At 32.5% G+C, this 22,180-nt stretch overlaps 1 protein-coding gene and 1 pseudogene across 1 annotated transcript; both read left to right on the forward strand.

The window, feature by feature from the left end:
• Positions 1–4,754: 4,754 nt before the first annotated feature.
• Positions 4,755–6,273, forward strand: LOC146916133 (uncharacterized; annotated as a pseudogene).
• Positions 6,274–9,649: 3,376 nt separating this feature from the next.
• LOC146916134 (E3 ubiquitin-protein ligase ATL6-like) lies at positions 9,650–11,273 on the forward strand. The gene has a single exon (XM_085718301.1). The coding sequence runs from the start codon at positions 9,900–9,902 to the stop codon at positions 10,851–10,853; it is 954 nt and encodes a 317-aa protein (XP_085574427.1). The 5' UTR covers positions 9,650–9,899; the 3' UTR covers positions 10,854–11,273.
• Positions 11,274–22,180: the final 10,907 nt, after the last annotated feature.

Here is a 22,180-nt window from a genome sequence, read left to right on the forward strand (position 1 = left end):
CCTTTCAAGATATCAACCAATCAAATGTAATATACAAATATAACATTAAATGCCAAATAAATGAGTCAATTTTTCTATAAAAAAACAATATAATTTTAATATGGTAACTTTTAATTTTTATTTAATTATATTTAGGCATACAATCTTAATTAATTTACACTATAGAGCTTGTACCAATTAAAATTTAACATCAAATTCAACCCATCATATACGTTCATAAATTTTGTTCCATTCCAAAACCTAGAACACACATAACGTGCAATTTCTTCTTCATTCTTCTTCCCATCTTGATTGTTCAATTCTCTAGTTCCAAAATTACCGCCGTTTCCAATTATCGTGAGAATCGTTGTCGTCCGTTTGATTCCATACATCGTGAGATCGTCGTTGTTACCAAAAGCTATATTCACGAATTGCTCACGAATTAACACTCACCTTATGAAATTCATGTTTGTACTAGCATTATTTATTTATTTCTCTTTGTCTTCTCTTCCATAACGTTAACCGACCTCACACCGTGTTCACAATCTCAACAAATGTTCATTTCGGCAACACAAAATTCCCCAGGAACAGAAACAACATAACAACACAATATCATGATTTGAATAAAACAAATTCCAAAAGTAAATTTAATAATCAATATTGTACCAAAATTAAAATTAATAATCAACACATTGAAGATCCATTTATCTTAATCAAACGCAAATTTGTGTGATAAAATACATTTTAGATAATCTCAAACAACTCAATCAAACTCAAAATAAAATAAAGCATGACAGTTTTTTTTCAAAGGAGAAAACGTGGCAGTTGTTTTATTAAAAAATAAGCTATGAACTTGGCCGTTATTTTTTAAGCAATGAACATGTTGTTTTATTAAAAAATAATTAAATTAAATTAATAGGGTTAAAATTGGAAGAAAATATAAAAAAGTATCAGCTATAAGCTCAAAAGCTACTTGAAATAGCTTCTCAAAAAACGCTATAAGCTAGTGGAAAAAGCTTTTACATTTGTATATTGTATGATTGGTTGATATCTTGAAGGGATATACCCCCTAAACAAGAGAGGGTAATGTAGAAAAAACTTGGATTGTGTTCAACTTACATTTATGTTCCAACATTAAATATGGATTGATGTTCCAAAAAACCTTCAAAATTATGGATTGATTTCTCAATAAAAGAAAAAGAAAAAAGAAGGAAACACATCGTTCCTTCAAATTCCTCTTGTAAATTATAATACATTTTTTTATTTGTTCAAGATATATAATACACTATTATTTTGTCAAAAGTACATCTTATTACCATGTTTTAGGGTAAAAGCAATATGTATAATAATACAGGAAAAAAACTAAAAATAATACTCCCCCGTCCCATTTTAAATGACATAGTTTAAAAATGTGAACCGTTCGCATAACATGTTTTGACCATAATTTTTTTACTAATATACATAGATAAAAGGGTTAATACGTTTTTACCCCCCTGTAATATAGGCGAGTTCCGGTTTTCCCCCCTGTAAAAAAGATTCTTTCGATTCCAACCCTGTAATATAAAGATTCCGTCGAAAACCCCCCTGAGCACATTTGAGACCCCCCAGCTGATGACGTGGCGTGACGTGGCGCGCTGACTCACCCTTGTCTGCTGACGTGGCTTGCTGACTGTATAATTAATTTTATTTTTTATTTTTTTATAGGGTACACGTGCCATTTGTAATTTTTTTATGTCTTTACCCCCCTGTAATTTAGGCGAGTTCCAGTTTTACCCCCTGTAAAAAATTTAAAAATAAAAAATAAAATCTGGAAAATTTAAAAAAATAATTATTTTTTTAAAAAAATTCTGTAAAATTAATAAAAATTGAAAATAATGAAAAAATACAAAAAAATTAAAAATCTGGAAAAAAATTTCGCATGACATGTGTGTATATACATACCACATCATTAAATCATTTTAATAATAAAAATTAAAAACTGAAAATCTTTTAAAAATAACAAAAAATCAGATTATTTTTTTAAAAAAATAAAAGATTGATTTTATTTTAAATTTTAAAAATAACAAAAAATCAGATTATTTTTTTCGAAAAATAAAATAAAAAAGCAGAAAAGACATCTAGATTTTTTTTGAAATTTAAAAAATTGTAAAAAAGTTCGGATTTTTTTTGAAATTTAGAAGATATTTAAAAATACTGAAATTTAATTTTCAAAATAAAAAAGTTTATATTTTTTTGCGAAATAAAAAAACTGGAAAATATTTTAAATTTTAAAAATCTGGATATATATTTTTTTAAAATCCAATTACAATATGAAAATTAAATTTAGAAAATCATATAATCTGAAGAAAAAAAATTGATTTTAGTTTAATTAAAAATTTAGAAAAAAAATCTGAGAAGCTTGAATTACATAGGAATATTTTTGTAAAAAGAATTATTAATGCGTGTAAAATTTTAAAAAGTGTCCGCTTACACTCAGGTTCTTCGAGCTCGAAAGAGCTTTATGCTTGCTGCTTGAGCAGGGACTTGTTGGCACTTGGGTTTGTTATTGTGTTGGCAGTCAATCATTCGCTAAAATTAAATCCTAATTGTTTTTGACAAATGTTCACTGTTCATATATTTTTTTTGTAATCTGGTTTCGTTCCCGTACGCAGGTTCGCTATGTTATGCTCATGATTAGTGAATTTTTGTTAGGATATTTTAGGACTGTTTCGCTTGGTCTGATTTATAATGATGTATGCCCGTTTTGGGTTTTACTTGGGTTAGATTTTATGTCCCCCCAGTCTCTGTATCTCTCTCTGTTTTTTTTAATGTATTTTTCTTTTTACTTAAAAAAAATTTAAAAAGTGACTTATTTAAGAGACATTAAAATTTAAAAAGTGAGTACCTCAAGTTGCTCTTCCAATGTCTTTTGAGCTTCGCAAAAAAATCTAAACTTTTTTATTTTGAAAATTAAATTCCAGTATTTTTAAATATCTTCTAAATTTCAAAAAAAATCCGAACTTTTTTATAATTTTTAAAATTTCAAAAAAAATATATTTTTTCATTTTATTAATTTTTTAAATTTTTTTGGAATTTTTTCATTATTTTCAATTTTTATTAATTTTCCAGAATTTTTTAAAAAAATAATTATTTTTTTAAATTTTCCAGATTTTATTTTTTATTTTTAAAATTTTTACAGGGGGTAAAACTGGAACTCGCCTAAATTACAGGGGGGTAAAGACATAAAAAAAATTACAAATGCCACGTGTACCCTATAAAAAAATAAAAAATAAAATTAATTATACAGTCAGCAAGCCACGTCAGCAGACAAGGGTGAGTCAGCGCGCCACGTCACGCCACGTCATCAGCTGGGGGGTCTCAAATGTGCTCAGGGGGGTTTTCGACGGAATCTTTATATTACAGGGTTGGAATCGAAAGAATCTTTTTTACAGGGGGAAAACCGGAACTCGCCTATATTACAGGGGGGTAAAAACGTATTAACCCTAGATAAAATATACTCCCTCCGTTTTAAAATGAGTGTCGGTTTAGTCAATTGCACACAGATTAAGGAATGAAATAAAGTAGTCAAGTGTCATAGCAATTTTACCAAATTATCCTAATCAACTATTGGTTTGTTTTTCATTAAAGAAAAAATAATACTTTGGGAGTAGTGTAACATAGTATTAATTGAAGGGTACATGAAAAGAAAAAGTTATTATTGCATTGGAAACTGAAAGTGACATTTATTTTGAAACAATTTTTTTGGCTAAAACGACACTCATTTTGAAACGGAGGGAGTAGCATATAAGATGTTGGTTTGGTTTCAAGAAATATTTTCAAAATATCAAATTTTCATAATTTTTTTCAATAAATTGTTAACGATATTTGAGTTCAAAATTGTGCATTGACATATGTGTCAAAGCCAACTAGGTCATATAATACAGGACAGAGAGAGTATTCAAAAATAAAATAATACTCCCTCCGTCTCTATAGTAAACCTCTTTTGTTTTTTTTCACATTTCTTAAGAAAAGTTGTTAGTGTAATTAATGTGTCTATTTTGTGTTTTAATATTATAAAATTGTCATTTGTTTGTATGTGTATTAAATTTTACTTTTCATATTTCAAGACAAATTAGTAGTATTAATTAGGGATATGTATAGAGAAAAACTAATAAATGCTTCTAATAATTTAAAAAAGAATTTACAAAAAAAAAAAGTTAAATAGGTATTTAGATACAGGGACATATAGAGATGAGGAATGATATTTTGACATCTAATTTTAAACAACTTTTTTGGGACAACCTTTTTCCTCCATTCTTATTGGACAATAACAATAGAGAGAAAAGGGAAGAAAGAGAATAAAGGTATAATGAGACTATGAAAGAGAGTTGTCACAAAAGTTGTTAAAAATTGGTTGTCAAAATATCACTCCTCTATAGAAATACTCCTTAGAGCACAAATATCGCGGGGTGCTTAAGTTGCTTTTTCAACCATGCCACAGTGCTTGTCAGTAAAGACACCACTATTTGATGTGGTAAGAGTGGTATAAAATGGATACGTGGTATACTTTGGCAACGGTAGCAATTCAGAATTCATACACCTCTAAATAATATTATAATGAATTGAAAATTGATTTGGCTATTTTCTCACCTTGCTTTTCAAAACTGAAGCCTAAATATTTTTCCCGTTGAACAACGGCTAAATTGCAACGGCAATAGCAATAAATTTTCTTGTTTTTACTTCTTATAAAATGCACCATAGTCTAAATTTCAATCTATTATAATTTTCCATCTCTATATTGTCTAAATTTGAACTATTAATTTTATCTCTTTAATTTTTTTCTTTTGCACATTTTATTCGCAATCAATACCAAACTTCTCTTCACATGGATCCTTCCAATCCTTCCCATATTGCAAAAATGTTCATGGATTACATGAATGACGACATGGATGAAGAACTTGTGCGACTTTACTTTGAAAGTCAAGAGCAACATGCGAGCTCAAGTAAGCCCAGACGTCAAAGAAGAAATATAGAGAGGAATCGTGAAGAAGGACATGATCGGTTATTCAATGATTATTTTTCAGAAGCTCCAAGGTACACAGATGAGCAATTCCGTCGAAGGTACCGAATGCGTAAACATGTCTTCCTTCGCATAGTTGAAGCTCTTGGTCAACATGATGAGTATTTTCAACTGAGGGTTGATGCAACTAGTAGATCAGGTATTTCACCGCTACAAAAATGCACTGCTGTTATTCGTATGTTGGCATATGGAACATCTGCTGATAGTGTGGATGACTATTTGAGAATTGGTGAATCCACGACACTAAAATGTGTTGATAAGTTTACAAGAGGTGTGATTAGTGTATTTGGGCCACAATACTTGAGAAAGCCAACCACCGAAGATATTGAACGCCTACTGCAGATGGGGGAGGCACGTGGTTTTCCAGGTATGCTTGGGAGTATTGATTGTATGCATTGGGAATGGAAAAATTGCCCAGTTGCATGGAAAGGGCAATATGTTCGAGGTGATCATGGTAAACCCACTGTTATGCTTGAAGCAGTTGCTTCACAAGATTTGTGGATTTCGCACGCATTCTTTGGGGTAGCGGGTTCAAACAACGATATCAGTGTGTTGAACCAATCTGATGTCTTCAATGATGTTATGCAAGGGCGAGCTCCTGAAGTCCATTTTTCAGTTAATCGTACAGAATACAACATGGGGTATTATCTATCAGATGGCATTTATCCCGAATGGGCAACATTTGTGAAAAGCATCCCAATGCCACAGGGGGGATAAGAGAAAATTGTTTGCCCAACATCAAGAAGGTGCTCGAAAAGATATCGAACGAGCGTTTGGAGTTCTCCAATCCCGATTTGCGATCATACGTAACCCAGCTCGATCTTGGCACTTGGATGCACTAAAACGTATAATGGATACGTGAATCATATTACACAACATGATTGTTGAAGATGAACGTGCCACATATGGTGGAACCTTTGATTATTCTTATGATCATCTAGGCAATGGCCCGACTGCACCACCAGATGATTCTAATAATGATTTTCAAGAGTTCTTGCGTAGAAGACACAATGTTCGCGATAAGCAAGTTCATCGACAACTTCAACAAGACTTAATAGAACATATATGGGAACGTTTTGGGCATGAGAATATTCACAACTAAAAATTATTTTAAACGTTCATGTATTTTTTTTAACGTTTATGTATTTTTTTTATTTTTATTTTGTGCTAGTAGTTTATTTTAACGTTTATGTGTTTTTTATTGTATTTTCTTATAACTTATTTGTGTCAAGTAGTACGTTATTTAATATATTTTCATTTGATTTTATTTATTTTTTTGGATATTTTAATTCATTTTGAGTATATTGTAAGATACATTTTATATATTAATGTAAAATTTGGAGTATATTGTAAGATTAGTGGGACCCGTTGTAAGTTTTGTAAGAGTAGTATGAATATTTGGAAAATGTAGTTGGATGGTTTAAATAATTGAAAATGTGGAGTAATATAAAGTATTACGTGGTACCCATTTATATCATCCATGTAGAGTGACATGGATGTAGGTGCTCTTAGGAGGAAAAAGGCGTGAATGGAAGTAACTCAAGACTTGTGTCGTCGACGTCTATAGCTTTATTTGAAACTGAATTCTAGGGAATGAGAAAAGCAGACATTCATGGGAAACCACCAAAACCAGCTTTCTTCCACTTCTAAGAGAAAACGTGTAGTATAAGAACGACATTGAATCTTGAAAATGCACAACAGAACACTTTAATTTTTCAACTTTATATTACCCCTCCGTTTTAAAATGAGTGTCACTTTAACCAAAAAAAATTATTTCAAAATGAATGTCACTTTACATTTTCAATACAACTTTAATTTTTTTCTTCCAACTTCACCCTCAATAAAAACTTCAACTTTTCTCTCACACAATTTTCAAAGCAATTTTAATTGTCTTTTTCTTATAAAGTAAGCACAGTTTAGTAAAAATGTTATATCCAATAATTATTTCATTCTAAAACATTAAATAAGGGATAGAAAAGTCTTTTAAATATTAACTACACCTTAAAAGTTGTGATATTTTCTTATAATTACGAGAGGAAAAAATTTAAAAATTTCTTATATATAGGACCGGTGGGAGTAATTAATTGTGTTGATATCAATGATACAAAATTTGTGTAATTTACTACTCCCTTCGTCTCACAATAATTGTCTCTTTAACATTTTTTCTTTTTCTCAAAATAATTGTCACTTTACAAATGCAACATTTATTATTTTTTCCATTATTATACCGTTATTTAATGAATTTATTCAACTTAACTAATCCACTAACTACAATTAATAAGGTTATTTTAGTAAATAATATTAATTTTATCATTAAAATCAACACAATTAATCATTTCTTTAATAATCGTGCACAAACCTTAAACAACTACTCCATCCGTTTCAAAATGATTGTCACTTTAGCAAAAAAAAATTGTTTCAAAATGAATGTCACTTTACATTTTCAATACAACTTTAATTTTTTTCTTCCAACTTTACCATCTCAAACTTTTCTCTCACAATTTTCAATGCAACTTTATAAGTTTGTCTTTTTTCTTATAAAGTAAGGGTAGTTTAGTAAAAGTGTTATATCTAATGATTATTTCTTTCAATTCCTTAATATGTGTGCAATTGGCTAAAGCGACACTCAATTTGAAACGGATGGAGTATAATATAGAGACGGAGGGAGTAAAATATCCTTATTAATTGTACTACCTCCGTCCCTAATTATAAATCCATTTTGAGAAAAATAAATCCTTTTTTATAAGACCCTTTTGGTATTTCCAATTACATTAATTGTTTTTTTACCAACATAAACCTTATATATTTTGCATCAGTTTCTTCAATCAAAAATAAATATTATGTTGAAAACATAACCTAACTCTTTATCTTAAGGATAAAATTGTAAAAACAATAGTAATTATATACAAATTTAATAGTACTAACAATTTTCTTAATTCCCGTGATTTTGACAAAAGACTCCTATATTTAGGGACAGAGGTTGTAGTTAGTAGAATAGTTAAGTTGAATAAAATTCAATAAATAAAGGTATAATAGTGGGAAGCAAAAAAATAAATTTTGCATTGATATTTTAAAGTGACAATTATTTTGAGACAAAAAAAATGTTAAAGAATTCCTTGTTTTTAAGCATGTCAACAAAACTCTTACCCCCGCGGGTATTTGCCCGAACCAAACCCACACCCAAACCCGTCTCAAATGTAGAAAATCAATTTCTTACCCAAATTTATAAATAGAAAATCAAACCCTGAATCATTTTACACATACGATCAAATCCTAAGTTTGTAAGACGACACTTACTTATCTGGTCTCTCTTTCTTCTCCTCCTACATATCACAACTCCCTTCTCCATTACCATAGCCATAAATCAACATCATCTCTTTGATAGACAATGTATTACAATATTGTGCCCGAGGCTGAAAAATAGTTATATTTTTATTAAAAAAAAATCATGCATTCGGGGAAGAAGATGAGACGGGGATACCCAAACCCGTCGAAGACGGGAATGAGTTTTGATTTATTATCCCCGTTAGGTACGGCTAAGGTAACGAGTAAATATATGAGTTTATGAGATAAAGAAGGTAAACTCTGTCACCACCTCACCCTATTTTCATGCCTACTTTGTTTTCATCTTTTTTTTTTAATTCCTTTTAATTTATCAGTGTCCAAAAACATTTTTGATTTGGGGTTGTGCTCTTTTATGACTTGTCCCTTTTGCATACCAAACATGCATTGCTATAAATAAATTAAGGCTAATGTTAACTTGTGCCCTCAAGGCACAAGTTAAGAAGTAAAAATAGAAATGTTTTGTTATAATTAATGTATTTGAATTTAACTTTTTGACTTTTAACTAATTGAATGCACAAAATTTAAGAAACAATTTCTACTTTTAGGTTGCTTAACATGTGCCCTAAGGGCACAAGTTAACATGACCCATAAATTAAAAATACTCCAATCTAACTAGGGTTAATTATGTTTCTAGTCCCTATAAAATAGCGACCTTGTAAGTTTAGTCCTTACTTAATTTTAATAGCATTTTTAGTCCCTATAAAATAAAATTTACTTATAATTTTAGTCCCTGCTAAAACAAAGTTTGATTAATTATCCTTAAACTCTTAAATTTTTGAACGATTTTTTTGAGACAAGATTAGAACACTATGAAAGGTTCGTTTACTAAAATTTAGAATTTTCAGACATGAAATGAATTAAATATGAATTTTTTAAAACGACAAAAGTTAAAGATAAAAAGTAATAAAATCTGGATGTAGAAATCAAATTTTGCGATAATTTTTTGCGGAGGAACTTTTAGTAATGTTCTAAACATGTCTGCAAAAAATTGTTCAAAAATTTAAGAGTTTAAGCATAAATTAAACAAATTTGAATTGAGTAGGGACTAATACTCAGGGCAAAAAAACAAAATTAGGGACTAAAAATGCTATTAAAATTAAGTAAGGACTAAACTTACAAGGTCGCTATTTTATAGGGACTAGAAACATAATTAACCCATCTAACTAATGTCACTTATGATTTGTTATTTTAATATTTTAATTAATTAACATATCTTCCAAAATTTCTACTATATTTATAGTCCCTTAGAATTCATCAAAAAGGAGCATAAAAAGGAGTGTTCGCTTCACACTTCCATCTTCACCGTTCATCCTTCAACCTTTTCTCCACTAAACCAAATCCTTGTTCTTCAAGCAACAAATGGAACTTCCCATCTTACTTCCTTTCCTCTCCTCTCCCCTTTATAACAATCAATCCTCTTCTTTTTTCTCTTCATATTCCTCTCACTAAAAAAACAACTCCACTACACTACTCATCTCACATCACTCTCAAACCTTTTCATCTTTCACAAACAAACATGCTTAATTTTCACCTCAAAAACTCTTACTTTACTTCCCTCACAACTATAACTCCTTTCCTCTTTCTTCTATTCCTAAACCATGTTGAATCACAAGCTTCCATGGAACCTGTTCCTACTGATATCTCTCATCATAGATGGAATCCTTCCTTTGCAATCGCAGCTGGTGCTGTACTTTGTCTACTTTTTTTCTTAGGAATCGTATTTTTCTACATCCGAAACTGCGTTGAATCGCGCATCGTCGTCACAAGAACCAACGCAACAGATTGTCCATGTTCATGTTCACAAGGTATAAACAAAGAACTACTCAACACTTTCCCTATCCTTTTTTACTCAGCAATCAAAGACGTTAAAACAGATAAAGGACCATTGGAATGTGCAGTTTGTTTAACAGATTTCAAAGAACAAGACACCTTAAGATTACTACCTAAATGCAACCATGTTTTCCACCCTCAATGCATTGATTCATGGTTAGCTTCTCATGTCACTTGTCCCGTTTGTCGCGCAAATCTTAACCAAGATTCTTGTCAAGTTGCAATGACCATCCCAACCAATTTCAACAACAATGACCAAACATGTGAAGAAAACTCTGAAACCGTACCCGAAATCACTTTCAATGATACCTCCAATGATGAAAACCAAAACCCAAACCAAACCGACTCAGACGCGAACAAAGGAGAAAGCATCAATTGTGATGATGGGCATCCATCAAAATTGAAACTTTTGAGATCAAATTCAACTGGTCATTCATTGGTTGAACAAGTGAAGTGTGTAGAGAGGTACACACTGATGTTACCAGAGGATGTTAGAAGGTACATTTTGGTTAACCATAGAAAAAGCTTTCAGCTTTCTATGAGCAACAACATGGTTAAAGGGTTAGGTTGGAGTGATAATGAAGGACTCAATGGTGATACAAAAGTAGAAAAATGGGTTTTGTGTGCTAAACATGGTTGAGGAATTTCATCAAACAGTTTGTATGCACTATATTTGCACCTTCTGTAAACATCGATTATTACAGAAAAAGCTTCTTGAAATGAAGAATGATGATGTTTAGGTTGATTCAATAAATGGGTCATTGTTGAATTTTGATGGGTTATGGAAAATTATGGAGTATGAATGGTGAAGCAGAGAAGATTGAAATGGAAGATTGAGTTAACTCGTTTGCCTTTACTTTGTGATGTATGAAAATTGCTTCCTTGTGAGATGAGTTAACTCGTTATTTACATTTAGTAAATTTTTAGGAGTACGAGAGTGTAGCAAGCAAGTGCCTTTCCTAAGATTTCTTGCAGTTCTTTATTTTATTTTATTTTATAATTATTTTATTGATTTATAAGACACCCTATACTAATAATAAGAATTTTTTTTTTTCCTTAAGTTAAACTATTCTATTGAGATTGACATCCGAAAAATTAAATACGAGACGACATCCGAAAAATTAAATACGAGACCAGCAACACACTCTAAAGTTTTAAGGCAACATTACTCTACTAATTTAAATGGGTTAATAATAAGAATTATTTTGTCTAATCATCGTATCTATAAAAAGATTAAATCGGGGGGTTTAATGATTGCGTTTAATTTTAAAATGTTTATAAATCATAATCAATTGCATGTGTGATTTAGAATTATTATATGATTAAAATAATTACGTTAAAAAATTAGTAAAATAAAATATTTTAAATGGCAAATGTGATTGACTGACAAATGTAAAAAAAAATAAAATTACTTATATTGTAAATTTAATACTTACATTTTGTCATTAGAAATTATAACTTCTTTTTTTACAAAAGAATTTATTACTTGTTGAATTTGATCTTGATTATAATTTAGTACGGGGGTTTAGCGGTGGCTTCTTCCGTCTCACAGTAAATTTCACGCTTTTACATAAGTTTGTTTTTGTAGATTCGCCATTTTCACGTTTAGCTTGCTTTGGGATGTAAAATTTGCATTGCAAGAGCATATTCAAACACATATTTAGTAGTATTTACGTGGATTTTTAGAATTGGATCATGTTAACAAATGTCTTAAGGATATTATTTAAAAAATTATTAAGAAATTTTATCATGAAAATTTAAGTCAGAGATATGAAAAACTTACAATTACATTATTTTTATGCAAAAGTTACAACTTTTAATTGATTAAACAATGACTAAAGGGAACTTGTTAACCCTTAGAATTTATTTTAATTTCCTGTTCTTTAAACTCGTTTTATTTATTTACTTTCGGTCCTAACCTTTCGATTTTTAGATGAAGGGGTGAGGTAATCCGTAATTCGGCCAAAGAAAAATATATTTAGTCGAGAATTATTTCACCAAAAAATCAAATGCAATTTCTCCACGATTCATTCCTTGTAGAGGTTATTAACCACTTTTGGTAGTGTCTAATTTCGATTTTTAGATGAAGGGGTGAGGTAATCCGTAATTCGGCCAAAGAAAAATATATTTAGTCGAGAATTATTTCACCAAAAAATCAAATGCAATTTCTCCACAATTCATTCCTTGTAGAAGTTACTAATCACTTAGTTCAATTACTTGATTTTTAAACTTCTTTTATACAACACAAAATATTGAATCTTCAACTGAGATTAAGAGCTTTCCGCTGGCACTAACTTTAATTTATTATAACTTTTTTAGAATCGGTTTTTCTTTTTGTTTCAATATATTCCGTAATAACTTTTGTTTTTATGAACTATAGGGCAAAAAGCTCAATCATGGGGGTACTTTAAATCATTAAGCTTACGTCAAAAATCAATAACTAATACTTCAAAGTCATTTAATTATGATTCAACAAAGAGTAAAAAAGTATTAAATAAAATAAAAAAATTATTTATCACATTTCAATTCATGCTTTCTTTTTTTATGTAATTTAAACAATACTTATATAACTTAATTTTATTTGTTCCTATCTAATAATTCAAAAGGTATAGTGTCTTTCATTATCACAGAGAAAAGAACCCAATTGATGAATAAAGAATGCTTTGAGTGGCACACAGTTTTGGGATAAGATTGAATTTAGTTTTTGAATGATTTCAGAAGACGTTATAATGATCAAAAGATGAATTGCCCATCATTGACATATGCATGATTGATTTTTTTTGAATATGATACATCATAGTGTTAAGATAAATGTTGCGAAAGTACGGGAAAATCGGGAGCAGCAATTGCCTATAGTATGAGAACGAGACACTGTATCTTCTATATTTGACATTAGAATTTTTTTAGCACCAATCATACCATTGTTTCATTTTTTATAGGGTTAATACTGCTTTTGGTCCCTGTAATACTAACGAATTCCGGTTTTAGTCTCTGTAAAATGAAAAATTTAGATTCCGTCCTTGTAATTTTAGATTCCTCCACTTTTGGTCTCTCATTTAACCACGTCAACAGAATTTGCATAAATTACGTCCCTGTAATTTTAGATTTCTCCACTTTTGGTCCTTGTAATTTCAGATTCCTCCACTTTTGGTCCCTCATTTCATGTGCCATGTATGCAGATTTTGCTGACGTGGTGAAATGAGGGACTAAAAATGGAGGAATCTGAAATTACAAGGACAGAATCTAAATTATTATTTTTACAGGGACTAAAACTGGAATTCGCTAATATTACAGGGACCAAAAGCGGTATTAACCCTTTTTATATATATATATGAAATAACAATTACAAAGTCACGCATACAAGTAAGGGAGTCTGGAGTTTAAACTTCGATCACAATAACTAATCTAACAATTTCGATATCGGAGTCAGGACTTTTGAAAAAACATACCATTGTTTCAATCATATAGGTGAAGAACGTTGTGCCCTTTTATTTCAAGCTCAAACTATCCATCAAAGTAATTCATTAAAATTTGTTTTTCCACAAATATTTTCCTGCTAACTTTCTCTAAAACCATGTTTGTACTAAATCGGTTACCATTTAATGAACTCAACCAAATATAAGAATAATCAACCATATAAAATTGTGTGACTCACATAAGTTTCATCAAATAAGAAATTGAGTGTTAGAAAAAGTGCAAGAAAGAGTGTTTTTAATATTTCCCAAAAATAAATAAATAAAAAGAATCAAAGCAAAAACCAAAGATATTCATATTTCAACCCGCAACACAACTTCCTTCTTCAAGACTATAAAAAAAATTCACAAGCATTAGTTTAAAATATGTAATCTGCACACTCACATGTATAAAACATACTACCGTATATTAAGAATATTTTTTTTTTAAATTAATTGAATAATTAATGTATCGAATATGTATTAAGATAATAACACATCAAATCAACCACCTCTCAATAATAAAATTACAACCACTTTTGCCACTAATCTTGCTCCACATATATAATATGTATGTAAGAATGCTCTTCATGTGGTGGTTGCTAAGATTAGAAATATGTATGTAAGAATGACACATGGACATTGCCTAATTTTTGCTCTTTGTTTAGAAAAACAGGATATGTGTCTCCTTGAACTCCTCTAGATTTTTTTATCCAACATGAGTATGATAATGACAGATATTGATTATATGTATTATTAGGGTTTTTCTATCATTTGCAAATTTGCAAATGTTAAGAAATTTAAAATAGCAACTTTGCATTGAAATTTGTACATTTTGTATTAATTATATAACTTTTTAATAAATTAATTGTTGTTTTTCAATAAAAACATACTACTACTTTCAGTTGTTTTAATATGTGCAATATTGTACATGTTAGACAAACCATATAAGTATTATATGTGTTTGTAAAAAAAAATGTATTATATGTGTGACATGTTAATTAATCTTAATCATTTGATTTTGAATTAATGAGTGATGTTAATTAAATATAAAGATCGGTTAATATGTTTAAATGTGTACATTTGTAAATGTGGAAAATCGGAATCGAGTTCACACAAACTGTTTTGAAGGAGCAGACCCTAACATGCAAAGCTTTTGTCTTTCTCTATGTGATTTGTGGTTCTTGAAATGCATGAAACAAATGTAAGGTATGACAAATGGTGACAAATGAAAATGTCTTAAAACAAAAGGACATGGACGAATTATTGTTGTTTTTAGGTACCAGCAAGAGAATCAATCTAATATGTCCTATAGTTATCACTGGGTCCAGGTCACAAGTACACGTAATAAACAGAGCCAAAAAAATATACAGTGAGTGTTTCCTAACTATAGATCTTGTTTATAATTTTAGTTTTTAAAACTTATGCCTATTTTAGATTACATGATTGCTAGTAATTCCCTTTCAACTGTTCATGATAAGCACATAACTTTGAATTCCCTACAATCATGTAATCATATATCTCGGCTCTTAGATGATGATCAGATGACTCGTAATTTCTCGAACTTACTATCGAGTTTTAAAAAAATAATAAAAATAAATAATAGATAGCAAATAAATTTGGACGCATATACCCTACATTAACCACATCATGTATTTACTAATCTTGATCATCCGATCTAAATCAATGGTAAAGATCATTTAAGATTGATTTATCGAACATGCAATATGTGTTGTCTGATCTTAGATCGATGAGCAAGACGGGCCTTGCGGATGATCTCGTATATATAAGTGTGTGCTATATCCAGATCACAAAATTTTAGTAGGTTCTCATTCATGTCCCAATTCTAGTAGTAGCCATGTAACTTACTCGTAAAATGTTAAATATCTTAGAATTACATAAATTTGAAAGTAATGTTAAAAGTAGCAACCACTTTACTCGAAGAATCTGTTTTTTTCCCTCCACCTTGATGTATGAGATGCAAGCTAGCTATTGCGTGTGGGGCAACATTTTGATGAAATTCAAAATCATTTAAACAAGTACAAATAGATTCTAGATTTGGAGTAGTAAATTTAACAACGTGAGCATAACTCAGTTGGTAGGACAATGCATTATTATATGCAGGGGCCGGAGTTCGAACCCTATGCAGGGGCCGGGGTTCAAACCCTGGACACCCCATTTATTCACCTTATAAATTGAGCATCTTATTTTTTTTTTGGTAGATAGAAGAGATGGCAAAGCCATCATAAACCCACACACATAAAGTGGAGGTACCGGAGTTCGAACCCCGATCATGACCGGCCTAACAATTTCGACATTTTTGCCAGTTGAGCTATAAAACAAAATATAGATTAGGATGGTTGCTTTTCATATAGTTAATAAAAAAAATGTGATCTTTTGTGATGAAGCTCAAGAATTTGCATGACACACGTTGTCACCTACTTGCGTTATATTGAAAAGTGGGTCACCTGAAAACAATACTAGGAAAAGCATCTAATTTAAAAACAAGGACATGTACCAGTAAACAAGCATGTGAAAGGTTTTTGAGAGTTTGTGAAAGTTGGGATTGTTTGATTAAAGTAGCCAAAAAACATGTCGATGAGATGTCAACCGGGTTACTAATATCATTCACACTTGAGAAACAATTCTTGGGTTCAAATGTGAGTGGTTAGTCTCAAGTCAATTGTAAAACTATTTTCCTAATCGACATAAAAGTAAAACGATAAGAGATTGAACTATTTCGCTTGCGTTTAGAGAAATCAACCAAGCGTAACAGCAGCAATCTCTCGATCAATTAACAGATTCTAGCTTTATAACCAATATTATCACAATCATTTCTACAAATATCCTTCGTGTCCAAAGCGATATCGTTATTTCTAAAGTATCATTTAAACATTCGTGTCCAAACATTTAAAAGATAATAAAGTCAATCGAATAACTTAATCGACCGTGTCCAACCGATTAAATGTCCGAAAGCATTAAGTTCTTGATTAAAAGCGATTATCAAAGATTAACAAACGTGTCAAGGGTGATAATTTAAGATAGATTGTTATTCTAGTTCAAGATTCAAGAGTTCGTGTCCAAATCATCTTGAATCTCTTTGAAAGCATTAAAAGCAAGAATAACAACAATATTGAATCATTAAGCTAGAACCATATATTAAAAGACCAAAAGATTACATAATAGCTTGTTTGATTACCTCAATCTACAAGAATAGATGATAGCTACACATGTCTATGTAAACTATGCAAAGGATGAAGAATAAATTATCTAATAAAACAGTGAATAGTCCTAAAGAGAAGGAAAAATTCTATTTAAATGGGGCAGCATTTGTGTTGCACGCTTAAGCGTGCTGAGGACGCTTAAGCGTGCTACACAAAATATCTTTTGTTGACCAATAGGGTGCTGCCACATAAGCTGGGAAAATATCTTCCTTCTGAAGTAGATGAGCACGCTTAAGCGTGCTAAACGCGTGCAGAAAGCGTGCAACGACGGTTTGGTTCTGGAACTAGTACGCTTAAGCGAGCTGAGGTCACTTAAGCGTGCTGCTTGAACTATGAACAGCGTCCTGAGAGCGTGCAGAAAGGTGCTCTCGACATTTTGCACGCTTAAGCGAGATGAGGTCGCTTAAGCGTGCTCTTCAAATCTTGAAAGCGTGGCAACAGCGACCTGATAGCGTGCACAAAGTTGCTCTCGGCCCTGTTGGACGCTTAAGCGAGCTGAGGTCGCTTAAGCGTGCTACCTTGAGTTTAAAAACTTCTTTCTTGTTCCTTGCTTGTCATTTCCTGCATAAGTTTGGTAGAATGAGGCATGTAAAGCATAATTGGTATAAAACACAACAATTAGTAGCTTTTCCTAAGATAACTTGCATAACAAGTCACCAAAATGCCTCTTTTAACACAATGAAAATAATACTTTTGAGCACTTATCAAACTCTCCCCAACTTAGCTTTTTGTTTGTCCTCAAACAAAAGAATCAAAAAGGAAACTCACAAGGCTTTGGACAAGCTTTCTAGCACAGTGCCAAATAATTCAAAACATTAAAAATTTTCAAGTGGTGATTCAAATGTGAATGAGCAGGCAAGCATGAAGTTCTCCACTATTCCAAGCACAAACTATGAATGTGAAACAAATCCTAAGCACAAAATATATATCATAAAATTCAAAACATAAACATAACTATTTATGAACCACACCTAACACACTTCTTCAAAAGTAGATGAAATACAATAGTAAAAACAATAAACGAGGGTAGTGAACACACATCCAACAATCATGCTAACATCCTGATTAAGTTAGGTGTCCATCCAAATATCGTCTCAAAAAGCACAGAAGCATGGATCAAAAGGTCTTTCTAGGGTTATAACTTGGCCGGGCTACAAAAGAAATGTCATATGTGGGGCAATTGATCAGAAAGCCTATCAAAGAGGAACATTCTTTGTATCAACAATTGAAATCCATAACCTTCCCTACCAATCATTACAAACCCTTGGTGATAAACAATCTAACCAATAACCTTGACAACTTATTCTATTTTGAATTTTTCTTTCTTTTTCTTCTTTTTCTTTTCTTTTCTTTTCTTTTTCATATGTACAACTTTTGTTTTCTTCAATGTTGTCAGGATATTCTAACAATTTCACCAAGATACTTGACATACAATGCCTCCTTTTCTCCCCAACTTGAATACAACAAAACTCTAATTGAATGTTCCCCTATCCTAAGGCAAGGGACAAAGTACAATAAAGTTAAGGGTTCAACAAAGTGAAAATATCAAAGTCCTAAAATGAGTCAAACATGAACTGGATTTTTGAAAAATTTCAGGCAAATTCAATGAGCATTGTGCTTATGAATATTGACAGTTCATATTTGAGGACTTGATTCATTTGGCTCAGATTGGGGTAACAGATACTCGCTCTTCTCACAGGTCGGCTTTATGTGGTCAAGTAGGTTAACTCAATTTCAAAAAGTGCTTTGATCCTTTCCATGCTTCAACACAATTCAAAATAATTATTAGATTTAACATAACAAAAACAAGTTAGACGGTGATTATTGGTCTCCAGCATATATATACAAATTGAAGCTACCTCACATTTAGGTTAAGTACTAAGTGGTTCAAAAATAATCATGTTTTTGAAAAGAATTAAATGAGATACATTTTGTGCAAAGTACAAGTTTCAAATTCTTAGTAAAACCTAGAACAACAGGAAACCAATACCTTGGCTTTGCGCTTTCTCACAATTCATATCATTATCACTCACCTGCTTTTGCTCAATAATTGGCTCCTTGGAGCACTTTAAACTTTAAAATTCATGAGCAATTATCTTTTGAGAGACACAAACAAGATTAAACAAAAATTATTCATCCAAAGCATATAAGTTAAAAACAACCAACAAGCTAAGTTATTAAACCAAAATGCAATTAAAACTAAAAGTACTACCCAAAAGTTTTGAACACCCTAAACCATGCTCATAAAGTAAGTACAAAAGCAGTAAATATGTTCCAACATAACAATAAAAACATAAGATTAAAAAGTCAAAGCAAAATGCTAAAGCATCACTAAAAATACACTAGATGTGATCAGCTCGCCGCATCATCCATATCATCATCCTGGTGGACACTGGCTGTCCTCTCGGATCATCACCAACACCATGAAAGCTAGCAGTCCTCTCTTGAGTATAAGCAGGTCCTGCTCCACTGCCCCCTCCTGGATAAATTGGCATGTCCCCAGGCCATCTGCAATAATCAGCATACTCTGCAGGAGTGATAGCATAACACCGTGGATCCATGTGAGCATCGTAAAGATGCTGATGAATCCTCTGGTTGCCGCGGAAGACAGCAGCCTGCTGGTCCATAATATGAATGTCCCGCTGCTCTTGCCTCCTAGCCCTCTCCTTTGCCCTTTGGTCAAACTGAGTCATATAAGCCTGAAAAGAAGTAAAATCAAAAGAAGCAGGATGCTGAGGGATCTCCTGCTGATGCGCCTCCTCATGAGGTATCTCTTGCTCTTCTTCTTGCTCTTGTGCCGGCTCTGGATCATGAGGAATGACTCCAGCTATTTTCTGTGCAAGGTTGAAGATGTATCTATCATCAACCATACCCTTAATCTTCTCCAATCTAGGCTCAGGAATGACTACACCTTGATCGGTTACCAGACCCATGATCAAACCCGGGAAGGATAGCTTGGTAATCTTTCCTATGTAACCACACAAAGCGACGTGTTTCATTTGATCAGAGATAATTCGGGCCACGTCTACTTGGCCTCCTTTCAAAATGTGCCAGAGAAGAGGTAAGGCAGCCATTGGGGTTGTGGTCACATGACTCTTTGGCACAACATTGTGCACCAAGAATTGAAACATAACTTGTGCCTCAAGCGTCATGTCTCGAAATTTGGCAGTATTATCTTCTTGGTTCTTCCCCTTGTTGTAAGTCTTACCTGGCTGGAGGATATCTCTCTTTATTTTCCTAAAGCTGTAATCTTTGTCTCTCTCCATCTCTCCATAGGCACAAAAGGTGGGTACCGTCGGATCCTCGGGTGGGTCTAGTGTCAGGGGGTTACCTAGGTAGGTATTAATGGTGTCTCAGTCAAAGTTAATAGGTCTTCCCCTAACCATGGTGGTGTACGAGAACCTAGCACTCATCTCCCGACCCTCACAATTTGGAATGGCATTGGCATAGAACTCTCTGACAATGTCAGGGTCTATGCGTGTCTCTGGTGTCAAGAGTTTATCCCACCCTCTGGATGTTATCATGTTAAGAATGTGGGCATAATTGCCAGTTGGGTTAATGTTGAAAGTTTTTTCGTGCCAGGTACCTTTGTTCAGTTCATTGTACCTCATGACATGTTTCCCGGAAGAGAACCGGGTTCGGTCAAAAACACGTGGTACCGGTATGGAAATCTCAATGGTTCCGGAGGTGGAACCTCGAGTTCGCTTAGTGCCGGTGGTTTTGTTTTTAGCTGCCATCTGCAAAACAACCAGAAAAGTCCATATACATATGATAAAATTCAATTAGAACACATATGGAATCAACAGAAGTGAAACAGATTTGAAAAGCACAGAAAAATACAGTTCTGGGGTGAGCACGCTTTTGGGACGCTTAAGCGTGCTGGAAAGCGTGCTTTCAAATAGGTTCGGCCATTTGCACGCTTTTGGCACGCTTAAGCGTGCTGGAAAAAGTGGTCAGCGTGCATGTTCTTCCCCTGCAAAATTTTTCATCCAAATCCAACACAAATCCAATCCAGCATATTGTTTCAACATAGTTTAACCCTAAACCTCTACTAACACAACCAAATCATGAAAAGGAACCAAAATCATGAAATTTGCTCAACATTCATTCAAAACCCTTATTTTTGAAAGATTACAAAATGGGTCAAAATTCACAAAATTGAATGTTGAAGGAAATCAGTTGTGATTTTGATTAACTTGCACTTTTATGAACCTATGGAAACTGTCTCTAAACACACCAATGTCTCTAACCCTAAGCCTAACCAATTCTACACATGCTAAGAACATGAATTTTTTTAACATAAAAACAGAGAAATGGCATAGATTCAAACCTGTTAATGATGATGAATGCTGCAAGTACAAGATGAATATGATGAAGTGTGTGAGTGCTTGACTTGAAATTGATTGGGTTTGTGAGTTAGAGTTGTGTGTGTGAGAAGAGAAAGAAATTAGAGTTTTGTGGTTATGTTGTGTTGTAACCGAAAATGAGAGAGAAGTGGGTGAGTGGGTGTGGTTAAGGGGAGTTAATCCCCTTGGGAACCGTTATATTTTTTTCAAAATTCACGCTTTGCACGCTTAAGCGTGCTCCGGTCGCTTAAGCGTACTCATTGTGGCTGAGAAGCGTGCCAACAGCGTACAAAAAGCGTGCAAGATGTTGCTCACTGCCTTTTGTACGCTTAAGCGTTCTTAGGACGCTTAAGCGTCCTACCCAAAATGTGCTCCAAACTTGCTTTTTCAATTTTTGCTTTGATTGCTTAGTGACCTAACTACATGCAATAAACATAAAAATACTTACAAAACTGGGGTTGCCTCCCAACAAGCGCTTGTTTTAGGTCATGAGCTCGACGCCTTTATCTTGAAGAAATCATGGTTCGATTAGTGAAATCGTCGACAAACTCTGATCAATTTCACCACCAAAATAGGGCTTAATTCTCTTCCCATTCACTGTCCAGCTAGCTTTTGTAACTGGATCCTCTAGTTCAACAACTCCATATGGTTTCACCTCTTTAACCATGAAAGGTTCGGACCATTTAGACTTCAATTGTCTTGAATTGAATAGCAACACCATTTGTCCAGGCATGAATTGTCTCTGGATGATCTTCTTATCATGGTATTTCTTGAGCTTTTCTTTGTAAAGTTTTGAAGATTCATAAGCTTGATTTCTCATTTCTTCAAGCTCATGCATTTGAACTTTTCGCTTTTCACCGGCCTTCTCTTGATCAAAATTTAGGAACTTGGTGCCCAAAATGCTTTGTGTTCGAGCTCGACCGGTAAGTGACATGACTTGCCATA

The sequence above is a fragment of the Medicago sativa genome, chromosome 6 (assembly GCF_051527215.1).
Source record: "Medicago sativa cultivar Bolivia chromosome 6, Bolivia_mono, whole genome shotgun sequence".
Classification (NCBI taxonomy): Eukaryota; Viridiplantae; Streptophyta; class Magnoliopsida; order Fabales; family Fabaceae; genus Medicago; species Medicago sativa.